The sequence below is a fragment of the Haliotis rufescens genome, unplaced genomic scaffold (assembly GCF_023055435.1).
Source record: "Haliotis rufescens isolate VD_foot unplaced genomic scaffold, xgHalRufe1.0.p SCAF_38, whole genome shotgun sequence".
NCBI classification, from domain to species: domain Eukaryota; kingdom Metazoa; phylum Mollusca; class Gastropoda; order Lepetellida; family Haliotidae; genus Haliotis; species Haliotis rufescens.
The window spans coordinates 3,819,309-3,834,287 of record NW_025964090.1 but is presented as its reverse complement, the minus strand read 5'-3'; the positions used below and the strand labels follow the sequence as shown (position 1 = coordinate 3,834,287).

Genomic DNA, 14,979 nt, shown 5'->3' with positions numbered 1-14,979 from the left:
TAAGTTTACCATCACAGTCAATTAACATATATTATGCCTGCTGTATTCAGGACATGAACAGAATAACCAGAAATGAACGATACCACTTACCATCCTCCTTGACAGCACCTTCAACCTGGAAAGAAGATGATGCGGCGCTCCACACAAAGCCCTTGGGGAAGGTCCCGTAGTGAAACTCCCCTTCCCCCTGCACGGCAGATCCCCTACCCCCGGGCCTCGAGTACCCGGGCTTGTATCCTTTATCTTGAACCAGCCCAGCGTACCACTTGGCCGACGCCTTGGGGATGCGTGGTAACATAGGATCACTGAAGTTGACGTAATGCATACCAAACTTCTCACTGTATCCAGTCAGCCATTCGAAATTGTCCATTAAGGACCACGCCGTGTAGCCCTTCACATTGCATTTATCCAACTTTATGGCTGCAAATTATTATAAATTTTGAATTGTTAAATCTGACATGACATAAAATATAAATTTTTATATCATCGACACGTTTGGAGTTTGAACTCATTTGGAGAACAGCGAAACTATAGAAACATCTTGAATTCAGATTGCGCAGTACCAATGTTACGGTGTTGTGTCCTATCTGAACTGTCCAGGATAAAAAGAGATTTCATGAGAATTATTGAATGTATTTAGTTGTATATTCTTTGACGCCGCCCTCAGCGATATTCCAGCTTTATGACGGCGGCATGGAAATAATCAAGTCTGAACCAGACAGTCCAGTAGTTATTGACCGCCCGATCCAGTAAGTGAGTGAGTATGGTTTTACGCCGCTTTTAGCAATATTCCAGCAACCGATCCAGTAAGTCGCCTCGAACAACAAGCATTTCCAACGGGAAGATGAAGTATGGAAAGGCAGAATTATAATTGTGAATATACATTACACGACATTTCTTATTCCAGACAGGGGGCACGAGCCTGACCATTCGATCCCGTTAGTCGCCTCTTACGGTAAGCATGGGTTGCTGAAGAGCTATTCTAACCCGGATCTTCAATGGTTCCTTCTTCAGTTGGGACACGGGCGACTCAGACGTCTAAGGCGCCGCGATTCGCTGTGCAGAGTTGCGTCCCTTGGGCACGCCAGAAACCTATGATTGTGGTTTCGAATACCGGTTCGCCCCGATTATGTTTCTAGGTTTGTCAGCACCATATCCGTGCTCGTGGGTTTCACCGAAGTGATAAACTTCTGAGACCTGCATCACTGGGGGCTTTCCTCCCACATTAAGCTGACACGCCGCGATATAACTGGAATACTGTTAAAAGCGGCGTTAAACCCAACTCACTCCCTCATTCACTCACTATTCCAGATAGATTTTTTTTTAAACTTTGAACGATGTGTTTGTTTGACAGCGAGCCTGATCACTCGATTCCTTTAGTTGCCCTATACAACTCTAGGTTGCCGGGGAAGAATTCCCGGGCTGCTGCAGCGGACTAACGATAGTGATATCATCAATGCAAACATATATTCTAATCTGACAACCAAGTACATATGGCCAATTAGTAGTCTGTTGTGCTCTCAACGATACTCAGACGACGGTCTGAAGATGATGAACCAACCCGTAATATAATGAGTCACTCCCGACGCCATCGGTTTTCGATGGCACGCAACCTTTCAAATCACAGTCTGATCAGCGATAGTCGCCGCTGATCAGCCGATAATCTAATCTGTGATTATTGTAGGACGATTGTAATGTCCTGTAAATCATGACATCGTCCAATCTAAGGTGAGCACCGTGGGCCAAGTATTACCTTTTAACACTTCGTTGATGTAATAACGATAGAAACGAACTCTGTAATTGTCCTTCAGGGTCCCATTCCGATCAGAAACGCCGTTTTCCGTGACGTAGACGTCCACATTGTTGTAGTTGTACTTGATCCAGTTCAGCATTTTCCTTATTCCCCAGGGTGTTACTTTGAGCCATCCGGATCCAGATCTGACAGGAAATAATAAATATTTTGCTCTTAAAATTGTAAGATTCTGATTTAAAAACTTTTTCGTGAATGAATGGTTCTATAGCTGATGGATACTGGTTGGTGCCTTTCCAAATGACCATTTGAGGAAACTAAACAATTATTTTTACATGAACTTGAATTGTAAGGATTTTCTGATTTTAAAACATTTTATGTGAATATTTTTTTATATTTTATGGATATTGATTGTGTCTTTTGCAAATTATCATACTTTCTAGACGTCAGTATATATCAAACAGTATTAAAAACACATTACGGTATTATTTTAAGGTTAACCATGTAAACACGCATTGTTACACCCATAAAATAACAGACAATGACACATGTACCAGGATCACATACCCAAGCCAGTTTGGATCCTTATAGGTATTGACTTCCTGATCATTGTAATAGGAGGGTGTGTCGCCGACAGGTTGGGGGTCGTTTCGGGCCAGACTAGCGCTGTAGAAATTGAGGCCAAGAAAGTGGTGTGTTCCTGTAGACACAGAACACAAAGCTGCATTGACGTAAAAAAGGTGACACTTATATGCTTATATTACATGAAATTGGAGAATAAATTTTGCCAACAAGGCTTAAAAACAGCTAAGGAGAGGCGGTTAGACGGTCGCTCGTCCAACTCGAAGGTCTGGGTTCGACTCCCAACATGGATTTAAGGTGTGAAACCCAACCCTCTCTCGCATTCACTCACTTACTCACTGATAACATTTGGGGCTATAAAATGAATAGCGGTTTTTGTTTTTCACCCAAAAGGGTGGTTCTGTTGTCGTAGAACAAAATCACTATGTCTATTGATTTACATGATCAATGATTCAATGACATAATGGTTCAATGATACATGAACATACATTACTCAATTAGTAGTTAAGGACCACAAGATTCTTTCATATTACTAGGCCCGTGAAGATCAGGGGTAGAATAGGTCTTCAGCAACCCATACTTGCCGTAAAAGTCGACTATGCTTGTCGTAAAAGGCGACTAACGGGATCGGGTGGTCAGGCTCGCTGACTTGGTTGATGCATGGCATCGATCCCATCTGCGTGGATCGATGCTCATGCTGTCAATCACTGGATTGTCTGGTCCTGACTCGATTATTTACAGACCGCCGTCATATAGCTGGAATATTGCTGAGTGCGGCGTTATAGGACAAACAAACAGATATCATATTACTAAAGTTATCTGACATAACAGATCTAGATTAACTGTGGTAATGTGAAATCATCGGGTGGTCCTTAACTTCTTTTGAGTAGTGTATGTTACAAGTAGCTAGGGACTGATAATATCGTGCATTGCGGTTATCTACAAAATATAAGAAAAGAACGCACGGATCACGAGGACAAAAAATACGCTAAAAAGGAAACATTTCTAAATGCAAACAAACGCCTTCATTCAAACGTACGTAAACAAATATGACCTTAGTTACCACTATTAATTACATGATTTTACCCTTTATTCGTTTCTTTTCCGAGTCAGAAAATGGAGGTAACCTGACCTCAGGCCAGCCCGATTCCCTGTTTTTCTGAGCAACCTTTTCCTTCATCACAGGAGGGAAGTCCCCGTCCACATATATAGGATGGCCAAACATCCCGCCATAGAACTCTATTGACCTTTCCGCAGCGTCTACATCTGTGGTGTCCAGAGGGTCCCTGGGTTCGCTCCAGCCGTAGTTGATGGTTATCCCGACCTTTCCTTAAACGTGGAATATACGAACTATGACAGTGGCAATACTAGTTACTTTCCTTTTATTGAACTAATGCAAAGTGCTTCAATGGTATCACAATGCTGCAATTTTGAAAAAATACGATATGACGTCAGCAATTACTTATGACGTCTTACATCGTTTGCATGACGCCATCTGAACAAAATGGAGCCTTCAGTCATTTTTTGTCTGTAGGGTTGCCATTCACACGTTGTTTCTTCTCTTGAAATGTTAACGAGTAATAGGGTAACCTATTCGAGGATTATCTGTCCCTCGTGAATGAATGCTGTAAGTCCCCCGCCTAAGAGGCGCGATTAACACCATGCATTCCCTCGCGATAATCCGGAATTTCTTGGAGCTCGTTGGCTATTCTCTGAATCACAGGCTACACATGTGTCTGATGGCTAGACGTTTCACGAGTTAAACTATAACGGCCTATTATGAAGATAAATTCTATTGTAAAGATATCGGTAAAGTGAGGACAATTAATTTGACAGTTTTAACATTTCAAATATATATGTTACATATTATACTGTCCTTCTTACCTTTTTGTGATGCAATGTACGTGTTGTTGTACAGGTGAAACGTTTCCGCGTGGGCTAACACAAGGTTCCTGGCTACGATGTATTGGTTCTGCGTCAGGTTGTGTTTTTGAGGAGCAAACGTTCCCTCCCCATAACCAGTTATGGCGATGATAGGAGGCTCGTTAAAAGTGATCCACAAGGAGACCTTGGAAGTTGAGAACACACAAATGAAACACAATCACGATACATATGCCTTTCTATAAAACCAACATCACCAAAACAATAAATCGTTCAATGGACATTCTGTTTTGTTTTTTCTTGAAAATAATGTGTTGTGAGATCCCCCAAAGTGCATGTTTTAACGAACCGACTGACAAATATTCTGCCTCCAACAAAAACCACGGAATATTAAATGGTCGGTCACAGAATGCAGCGGACATTGATCCATTCATATACCTTTCACCGCTATTTTCACTTTTACGCCCAATGGAATCTGTTTCGGGGGATAATTGAGATGTTTGTTCGCTTGCGTCAACGCTTCATATTTAAATATATGTGTCAAAAGGAATAGTTTGCCACAGGCGAAACAATTGACCAGCCTATCAAACAAACGGTCATCATAAGGCTATTTTCCTTTCATGCAAACGGTTTTTGTTTAGATCAAACCAACGGAATCGTTTAAGCATGGTGCCAATTCTACCCAAGAGTGTCTTTATCAAATAAAGCATGTGTACAATGAAGCAATGGTTCTGCTTTGCAATAAAGGTTCCCAAACATCAAGTACTGTAGTTCCACCTACGTTATTTCCATATTCCTTGAAACATAAGTCAGCGTAGTCGGTAAACCAATGGACAATGTCTTCATTCAGCCAGCCTCCCAGGTCTTCCAGCGCTTGTGGCAGGTCCCAGTGGTAGAGGGTCACCATGGGTTTGATGTCGTTCTTGCGCAGTTCAGCGATGAGGTTGTGGTAATAATCGATGCCTTCTTGGTTCCTCCCTCCAGAGAGTGTGCCATTGGGAAGAACTCGGGACCAGGCGATGGAGAAACGGTAGTGAGATACCTTCAATGTGAAAGCGTCATCAGGCATTAAGATATTGTTTTACCTTAGTATTTTAAGACAGAGATAGGCAGTTTAACATAACTCCTTATTACGTGAAAGAGTGATTATTCCCATAAATAATCGATGACTTGAGACTAAGCGTCAAAGAAGCTGATGTGAGCTACCTTCAAGGTGAATATCGTTCCCAGTGAATTTGGCAGGAATCTCCTTTATAATAAAACCATTTCTAGCAGTATTTGTTCCTAAAATACGGTTTCCGGAATAACAGGGTTCCGATATTTTGGGTCTGAATAATCACAGAAGATTAATCTTACTATTCGTATATCAGGGATAATCTGAGTGTTCAGGTGGAGGGATATATCTGACTGGATGTTTGGAGATGTTAGCACACGACTTTTCATTTCAATTAAAAGTAGCAAACGTAAACATGAGGGCGTGCGGACGTTCGAAGATTTATTATTTGCACAATATTGCTATAGGTATTGCACAGTTTAAACAGCAGGAGTTTGTGTTGAGACACTGAATGAGAAGACTTTAATCGTTTCTTCACTTCTCCACCAAAACGAGGACGAAAGGAATCCTAAATTCACTCAAATGCGTGAGTCTTAACAATACTACTCAACTCCTGATAAGGATACTGCGTTAGCTCACACTCTTAAGAATGTCGGGAGAGGCTCCAAACAACCAGAATTATCCCCACCAGGACGCTCAGAACATCCTTATTTAACGTAATATATAAATTATCCGTTGTGTCTTTTATTACTCTAGACGTACTTATCAAACACCATAGGACAATAGGACACGGTTGGCCCAGTCGTCTAAGGCGCCGCAATACGCTGTGAAGATTTGCGTACATAAAGAGTGCCAGAAACTTATGATGGTGGGTTCGAACTCAAGTTAATGTTTCTAGTTTTTTCGGGAAATATTATAACAAATATATAATTGACTTCGAAATGGTCCACATCTGTTTTCATATTTGCTGGTCTCATATGTAGGAGATACTGCTGTCGGGGTCTGTGATCAGGCTTTCTGTTGGACCTTGCTCATAATATCAATCACTGATTTGTCTGGTCCAGTTTCCATTATTTATGGAATATGTATGGAACATTGCTGACTGCAGCGTTAATCAGTATGCAAATAACCGATGTTGATATATGCATACATGCAGAGGATGAGCATCTGATCATGCCATGAGTGATTGCATTGATGTCCTTCCAACTTGCACCCTCGGAATCATATTCAAGTCAGCATATAGTTGAAGTAATGCCTTAAAATCAAACTATTTTAAATTCGATTTGAATTTTAAAAAAGAATGTATTTAGCGAAACTTCATACATGTACGTTTCGAGACACGTTCTTGAGGCCATTTCCTTGTGGCCAATGCCTTAATATTGCTGAGACACTGCCAAACAGTGCACATCCCTAGGTCGTTCGTTTTTACGTTACTCGTCAGAGGCAGGCTTTGCTCATTACATGATACCCACGTGCAAGTTTTTGAGCAGCTGAACGTCCTCCTTGTACTTGTGGTAGCTGTCACAGGCGACGTCCCCAGTAGCCCCCTGTTCCACACTGTCTGTGGTCTGAACCAGTCTGTCCCAGATACTCTCCCCTTTGCCTGCAATTAAACGGGGAGTACGCTTTATGACCGGGCTATGTTTTCACCTTATAATCGATGGCTTGTGTCATATTGAAACATGATGTTGTTCAATTAGATTGACCACCAACTGGTAGATTGGATAACTTCGTAAAATGTGAGTTTTCAGAAAACCAGTTTGAATTTTGAATGACTTGAATAATATTAAAAATATATTTGTATTAAAATTTTCCTAAAAACCGTGAAACATAATCAGGGTGAATCTGGGATTCGAACCCACTATCCAGCACGCCCAATGGACGCAAATCAATTAAAACATCCATCCTGCAAAATCAATCTTCTGCTGGATCTTTACGACATGCTAGACAAACATTTAGAACAAAGGAAATGTTAGTACTACCGTCAGCATTCCATCCTCCTTCAATCTGATATGCGGAAGTAGCTGCAGCCCACGCAAAGCCCTCTGGGAACGTGTCATACAGAATGTCGCTATCGTCTTCCATAGGAACAAAACCGGAAGCCACGCCGCCTCGCCCACTGTACCCTGGGAGGATGCCGTTTTCAGACACAATTTGTTTGTAGTAACGAGACGATACCCGAGGTTTGCGGGGTCTCGTGGAGTTGGAGAAGTCGACGGAAAACAATCCACCTTTCAGTGCGTAGCCACGAGACCATTCAAAACAGTCCATTAAAGGCCTGGCGATGTAACCAAGTACATTGCATTTGTCCAACTGTTGGGCTGAAAAAATAATTCAGGGGAGGAAATGAAAATAATTAATCCTGATTATAAGGATTGAACCCGCAAACATCTGGGATTGAATTGGTCTTCAGCAACCCATGCGTGTCGTAAGAGGCGACTAACGGGATCGGGTGGACAGACTCGGTTTGGTTGATGTATGTTATTGCATCCCATTTGCCTAGATCGATGCTCATGACGTTTGGTACAGACGCGATTATTTACAGACCGCCGTTGTATAGCTGGAATATTGCTGAGTGCGGCGTTAAACAACAAAAACAAACAATTATTTCAATGAATTAAACTAAGATATTTTATTGAGACGCAAAACGAACAACATATGTTTAATAATTTATATCATATCAAGACACAAAAGGCCTTTTGGACTAGAATGAACAACATTAAAATGGTTAATTTGACTGCTAAATATGTCACCTGAAGACTAAAAGGGATTTGAGACCAGAACGCTTAGGCTGAGATGTTATCTTATTAATTACAAATAGATAAGGCCTTTGGAGGTTGATGAAAATATAAAAATATTATCCTGAACTGTAGAATACGTGCAAATATGCATCTAGATAAGGAAAGTGGGAGACCACACCGAGATCTAATAAATCAACATGGCCAAATAGCCTCAGTTTTTCACACTGATACTTGGCTTGCTTAGACACATGTATATTGATAGCAACCACGTATATACATCCACTCTGGGTCTCACCCTTCAAGGGGGCGATCGGGTAGCCTAGTGGTTAAAGCGTTCGCTCGTCACGCCGAAGATCCGGGTTCGATTTTCGACATGGGTACAATGTGCGAAGCCCATTTCTGGTGTCCCCCGCCGTGATATTGCAGGAATATTGCTAAAAGCGGCGTAAAACCATACTAACTCACTCACTCACTCACCAACTCACCCTTTAGGACCTGGTCAACATGCCACTTGAAGAAGTCAACACGGTGAGTGTCCCTCAGACTAGCATCCTCTGTAGCAATCCCACCCGTCACATACATCCCCATGGAGGTGTTGCTCTTGATGTAACTCAGGAACGATCTCACGGAGTCTCTATCAATTGCAAAAGAAGTCGTTATCCATATCAAAGTGTCATGTATTCATAATTCCAAAAGGTGCAAAAATATTAAACATTATACTGTATTCAGCTGATTTGTAGGTTAGACACAGTATACTGACTCCGAGCCGACCAGTCCTTGTTTTAGCCCCTTAATGCCGAGCGCCAGGCAGGGTAACAACAAGTATAATCTTTAACGTCTTTTGGTATGACGCGGCCGGGGATCGAACCCCAGACCTTCCGCTCTCCCGGCGGACGCTCTACCACGGAGGCGGTCGGTTTGTTACGAATGCGTGGTACAGTAGATTCATAGTGGGTATTTAATGTGAGAAAGCAGGTTTCAACAGATGATATGAGATATGAGAGATATGAGAGGAAAGCCCAACGTGATGCAGAGCTTAGACATTACCAATTTGATGAAACACATGCGTCAGTATAGTCCCGACCAATCTACCAGCCTGATCAGGGTGAATCTGGGATTGTTCCATAATGCGATCGTTGCGCTACGACAGTCGTAAGTCTATGTTAAAGTATGGGAGTGACGATCACCTTAGCGCTACGATCGCTTTGTGGAACGGACCCCAGGAGCACAAGTTTTTGCCAGGCCTAAGGTAAGCAAATCCGCATAGCGAGTTGGGGCGCGTAGAGGCGTGGGCAATTAGACGTTTGAGCCTATTCATCAATGCACTGTTCTTTGTTATGATTTGTAACATGTTATATTACACGTTGACAGATCAAGTAAGCACAAAGTACAACAATATCAGTTGTACTACATCACTAGAAGTGCTTGTATACACGTACAGGACTTTCGTTAGGTTTATACGATATCTGCCAGTTAACTGTTATAATTAATTAAGGCGTGCATTAGTCATAAGTGTGAATGAACGTGTGTTGTGATGTGATGGGGCAGGATGCGCACACCTCGCGAACACCTGGTGTTATCACTATTTGATAGAGTGACTCATAAACACATGCTTATGGGGTAGTCGAAATCGTAAAATGGCCTTCATTATTGAAAAGGTTTCTGACGCTTTTATATAACACCACGTAGGAATATAGTGCGATATTGTACTGACTGAGAAGGGACTAGTAAAATAAAAAGCATAATATTAAAGAAACCTACTCTGGCCAGTGGTCAAGCTTGACCATTCGGACATCTTGGTCATCCATGTAGCTTGGAGTGTTACTTGGTCGTGGCACATGACTCACATTGAAAACGGCGTTGATTGTGACCACCACGAAATTCGTTGAGACTGTAGGCATGCATACATGTAGCCGTTACATAGAAGAAATGTTCATAATTTCATTTTTCGCTATCTAATATATGAATTATAAGGAGTCAGCAAAAAGTTTGGGTATTTAATACAATATTTTGACTGTTCATATCTATATTGTTCACTGATGATTAACAATCATCAAATTATTTGACCATAATACATGTATATAAACAGGTATGTCTGCTGGGTATTTTCCGATGCAATTGTTATCCAAATCAAATACATGATCGCTGATATAGTGGCACGTACGGGTAGTTGAAGGCAGGTAGTCCTGTATCCGGGGAAGCTGGGATTGTACCCCGTAGGCCTGACTCTTCTCCCCAACCTGGCGCGTCATGATATCCGGGTAGCTACCCGTGGTCAAGGGGGACATGAACCACCCGAAGTCAAACTGAAGCGCTCTGTCACTAGCTCGGACGTCATCAGGATTCGAAGGATCCATGGGCTGGTATATATTAGTTGTCAGCGATATCCCCAGTTGACCTACGTTGGAAAAATATCAAGAGCTGTACAGTGAAACCGCGTTTGGCCGGACCCACTTATTCCTCATTGCACTTAGTGAGAAAGGGTGGAGGGGCAACCGAGATAGAGTTTTTTCCCCAGGTTTTCTCCACCCACCCACTTATTTGGGGGTAAAAGGCACATTGGCGGTGAAGAATATATTATTGGATCATTGAAAATTACTGATGTTACCAGGTCTTTGGGGAAACTGTTCGGCTCTTCCTTTCAGAGATGAAATTGTTGGTTGAGGCAGTGACCGAAAATATCACAAATCTGATGACCCAAACCAACAGAATATTAAATGATTGGTCCCAAAAAATAATTGAAAATTAAACAAAATTACAAGCTAAACGATTAGTAGTCATACTGTCGATGAAATCATGTCAAGTATAAATGGACCGCCGTCACGTTGGCAGGAGTACTACTGCGGGGCGTCGGGCAAAAAAAAAGCACGTCTTAATTTTAATGTGTTGTCGCGTGCTACCGGTAGGCCAGGGCATGCTTACCCCTTTCGCGAACACCTGGTGTCATCACTGATTTTCACAGAATCATTCACATAATTTCCATCCCCATTTTGGCTCTATGGAATCTGTTTAGGCAGATAATCAAGACTTTCGATGACGTTTTGAATTTACGATGATAAGAGTATTGAGCGGTGGGCATTCGTAATTTGATGTTTACTATCTACAGTTTCCTCCCTCCTACAATGACAACGTACAAAAGCAGAACACTGTTTTATGTTACCTGTACTGCCCTTAAATGGGCGAAACGCCTCCTGGGCTTTTCTATGAGCCCGGAGCAGGTTATTCGCAGCAATGTACGGGTTCCACCCCGGCTCATATCTTCCCGGGGGTGCCGATCCCTCCCCGTACCCCCTCCACGCCACGCTCCTTGGATCATGCATTGATACCCAATACTTCACCTATTATGTTAAATATAAAATGCATCAGTGAATGTACAACACAACATAATGTTATTTCGAGTTTATATCGTTAACACAATATTTGTCTTCTTCAGACAAATACTGACGTTTGATTAACACAATATTGATGATTCAGCTTTCATATTGAAATATGAATTAAAAAAGGGCAGACTAGTTTTGGCATAGTTATACCTGACTTCCAAAATGTGTGAAACATTGTCCTGCGTATACTTCAAAGTCGTGGATAATGTCCTCATTCAGCCACCCTCCTCTCCTCTCTAGAAACTCCGGCAAGTCGTAGTGGTACAGCGTCACATAGGGCTCAATGCTGCTGTTGCGTAGGGCGGTGAAGATGCTGTTGTAGTAGTTGACGCCTGGTTGGTTTACATCTGTTCTATTGAGCATGAGGCGAGACCAGGATATGGACATGTGGTACGACTTCACCTGGTGATGAAACATGGCCTATTTTAAGTATATATTCACAAACAATGTGATATTATGTTTGTTTGTTGAACGCCACACTCATCATTCCAGATTTATGCCGCCGGTCTGTAAATAATCGCGCCTGGTCCAAACTATCCAGTGATTGACATCATGAGCATCCGTCTATGGAACAGGGATACGATGACAAGCATCAACGAAAGTCAGCGAGCCTGACCACACCATTCCGTTAGTTGCCTCTTACCAGCATGGGTTGCTGAAGACCCATTTTAACCCGGATATTCGCGGGGTGAGGTGAGGTGAAATGGGGTTTAACGTCGCGTTATAGCGACGTGCATGTACGTGTGTGTGTGGCTGCTTGTGCTAGTCCGGACTGATGCCGATTTATAGTGCCAGCCCACTACAATACCATGCCGCAGTTTAACATGAATACCCCAGTCAGACACAGTATACTCACTCCGACCCGGCCAGTCCTTGTTTTATCCCCTTAATGCCGAGCGCCAGACAGGGTAACAACAAGTACCATATTTTAACGTCTTTTGGTATGGCGCCCCCGGGGATCGAACCCCGGACCTTCCGCTCTCCGGGCGGACGCTCTACCACTAGACCACGGAGGCGGTCATTATATTCGCGGGGAAATGTGAGATTAGAATAAATGTAAACCCAATGTTCTTCAAAAGTTCAGTTTTACGCCTTTATCCACATAGACGATTAAGACTGACGTCTGTGTAATAAGTGTTTGTTTGTTGTTTAAAGTCACACTCAGCAGTATTCAAGCCATATAACGGCGGTCTGAAATAAATCGAGTCTGTACCAGGCACTCCTGTGATTGATATCATGAGCAACGATCCATTCGGTCGGGACACGATTAGGGGCGGTCGGGTTGCCTAGTGGTTAAAGCGTTCGCTCGTCACGCCGAAGACCCGGGTTTGAATCCCGACATGGGTACAATGTGTGAAGCCCATTTCTGGTGTCCCCCGGCGTGATATTGCTGAAATATTGCTAAAAGCGGCGTAAAACCAAACTCACTCACTCACTCGGGATACCATTACATGCAATTAATAAAGTCACCGAGCCTGACCGCCCGATCCATTGAGTCGCCTCTTACGACCATCCTAGGTTGATGGGAACTACTCTAACCTGGAATCACCAACGGGATTGTAATTAATTAATCTTGATCAGGAATGCAATGCGTCACACTTTTGCATTTGAGGCGCATATGAGTATGTCTCGAAAATAAATATTTTTGTTCATGATGCACATTAAATCAGTAATTAAGATATGTTTGGATTCCGTTGCACAGCACTCTTCACATGAACCTAAAGGAACCTACCATTTTATATTCTTTTCCAGAAAGTAATGGAAACAGTTATCTATTCAAAGTTTATAAAAGACAAAAAATGTTCCACGGACATGGTCGATGTAAAAAATGTGAAAAAATAAATATGCACCTCCTAGATCCTCCTTATGTTTGAAATAATGTGCTGAACTAAAATTCCAATACAAACGATTACCCCTAACTCTTTGAGCATGTTGATATCGTCGCTGTACTTGCTGTAGCTGTCTGCTGCAACGTCGCCCGTGTCTCCTTGGTCTGTTTTCCCGGGCGTGTGAGAGTATACATCCCATACACTGGGGCTGCGACCTGTATGGACGGAGGAAGAGGAAAGTGAGTGGAGTGGGTGAGTGAGCGGTTGAGTGAATGGCCGAGTGAGTGGTTGAGTGATTGGCCGAGTGAGTGGTTAAGTGATTGGCCGAGTGAGTGGTTAATTGATTGGCCGAGCGAGTTGTGGAGTGACTTGTTGAGTGTGTTTTTAAGTGGATGGTTGGGTGTGTTTTTGAGTGGTTGAGTGACTTGTTGAGTGAGTGGTTGAGTGACTTGTTGAGTGAGTGGTGAGTGACTTGTTGAGTGAGTGGTTGAGTGAATGGTTGAGTGAATGGTTGATTGAATGGTTGAGTGTGTTTTTAAGTGGATGGTTGAGTGTGTTTTTGAGTGGTTGAGTGACTTGTTGAGTGACTTGTTGAGTGGATGGTTGAGTGTGTTTTTGAGTGGTTGAGTGACTTGTTGAGTGAGTGGTTGAGTGACTTTTTGAGTGAATGGTTTAGTGACTTGAAGAGTGACTTGTTGAGTGAGTGGTTGAGTGACTTGTTGAATCAGTGGTTGAGTGACTTGTCGAGTGAGTAGTTGAGTGATTTGTTGAGTGAATGGTTGAGTGAATGGTTGAGTGTGTTTTTAAGTGGATGGTCGAGTGTGTTTTTGAGTGGTTGAGTGACTTGTTGTGTGAGTGGTTAAGTGACTTGTTGAGTGACTTGTTGAGTGAGTGGTTGAGTGACTTGTTGAGTGAGTGTTTGGGTGACTTGTTGAGCGAATGGTTGAGTGTGTTTTTAAGTGAGTGGTTGAGTGAGTGGTTGAGTGAATGGTTGAGTTACTTGTTGAGTGAGTGGTTGAGTAACTTGTTGAGTGAGTGGTTAAGTGACTTGTTGAGTGAGTGGTTGAGTGACTTGTTAAGTCAGTGGTTGAGTGACTTGTCGAGTGAATGGTTGAGTGATTTGTTGAGTGACTTGTTGAGTGAGTGGTTGAGTGACTTGTTGAGTGAGTGGTTGAGTGACTTGTTGAGTGAGTGGTTGAATGACTTGTCGAGTGAATGGTTGAGTGATTTGTTGAGTGAGTGGTTGAGTGACTTGTCGAGTGAATGGTTGAGTGACTTGTTGAGTCAGTGGTTGAGTGACTTGTCGAGTGATTTGTTGAGTGAGTGGTGGAGTGACTTGTTGAGTGAGTGGTTGAGTGTGTTTTTGAGTGGTTGAGTGACTTGTTGAGTGAGTGGTTGAGTGACTTGTCGAGTGAATGGTTGAGTGATTTGTTGAGTGACTTGTTGAGTGAGTGGTTGAGTGACTTGTTGAGTTAGTGGTTGAGTGACTTGTTGTGTGAGTGGTTGAGTGACTTGTTGAGTGAGTGGTTGAGTGCGTTGTTGAATGAGTTGTTGAGTGACTTGTTGATAGAGTGAGTGACTTGTTGAGTGAGTTGTTGAGTGAGTGGTGGAGTGACTTGTTGAGTGAGTGGTTGAGTGACTAGTTGAATGAGTGGTTTGATGACTTGTTGAGGGAGTGGTCGAGTGACTTGTTGAGTGAGTGGTTGAGTGACTTGTTGAGTGAGTGGTTGGATGACTGGTTGTGTGAGTGGTTGAGTGAGTG

At 42.6% G+C, this 14,979-nt stretch overlaps 1 protein-coding gene across 1 annotated transcript in view; it reads right to left on the bottom strand.

Annotated features, from left to right (window-relative positions):
• Positions 1-14,979, bottom strand: part of LOC124113782 — a 71,690-nt gene that overhangs the window by 46,484 nt on the left and 10,227 nt on the right. The window contains exons 2-15 of the mRNA XM_048381358.1: positions 13,302-13,432; positions 11,539-11,790; positions 11,169-11,346; positions 10,173-10,406; positions 9,770-9,899; positions 8,494-8,642; positions 7,250-7,588; positions 6,740-6,870; positions 4,995-5,255; positions 4,217-4,400; positions 3,419-3,661; positions 2,318-2,450; positions 1,754-1,938; positions 91-420 (exon numbers count right to left, since the gene is read on the bottom strand). Coding sequence (XP_048237315.1) covers positions 91-420; positions 1,754-1,938; positions 2,318-2,450; positions 3,419-3,661; positions 4,217-4,400; positions 4,995-5,255; positions 6,740-6,870; positions 7,250-7,588; positions 8,494-8,642; positions 9,770-9,899; positions 10,173-10,406; positions 11,169-11,346; positions 11,539-11,790; positions 13,302-13,432 — 2,880 coding nt within the window. The remainder of the gene's footprint in view (positions 1-90; positions 421-1,753; positions 1,939-2,317; positions 2,451-3,418; positions 3,662-4,216; positions 4,401-4,994; positions 5,256-6,739; positions 6,871-7,249; positions 7,589-8,493; positions 8,643-9,769; positions 9,900-10,172; positions 10,407-11,168; positions 11,347-11,538; positions 11,791-13,301; positions 13,433-14,979) is intronic.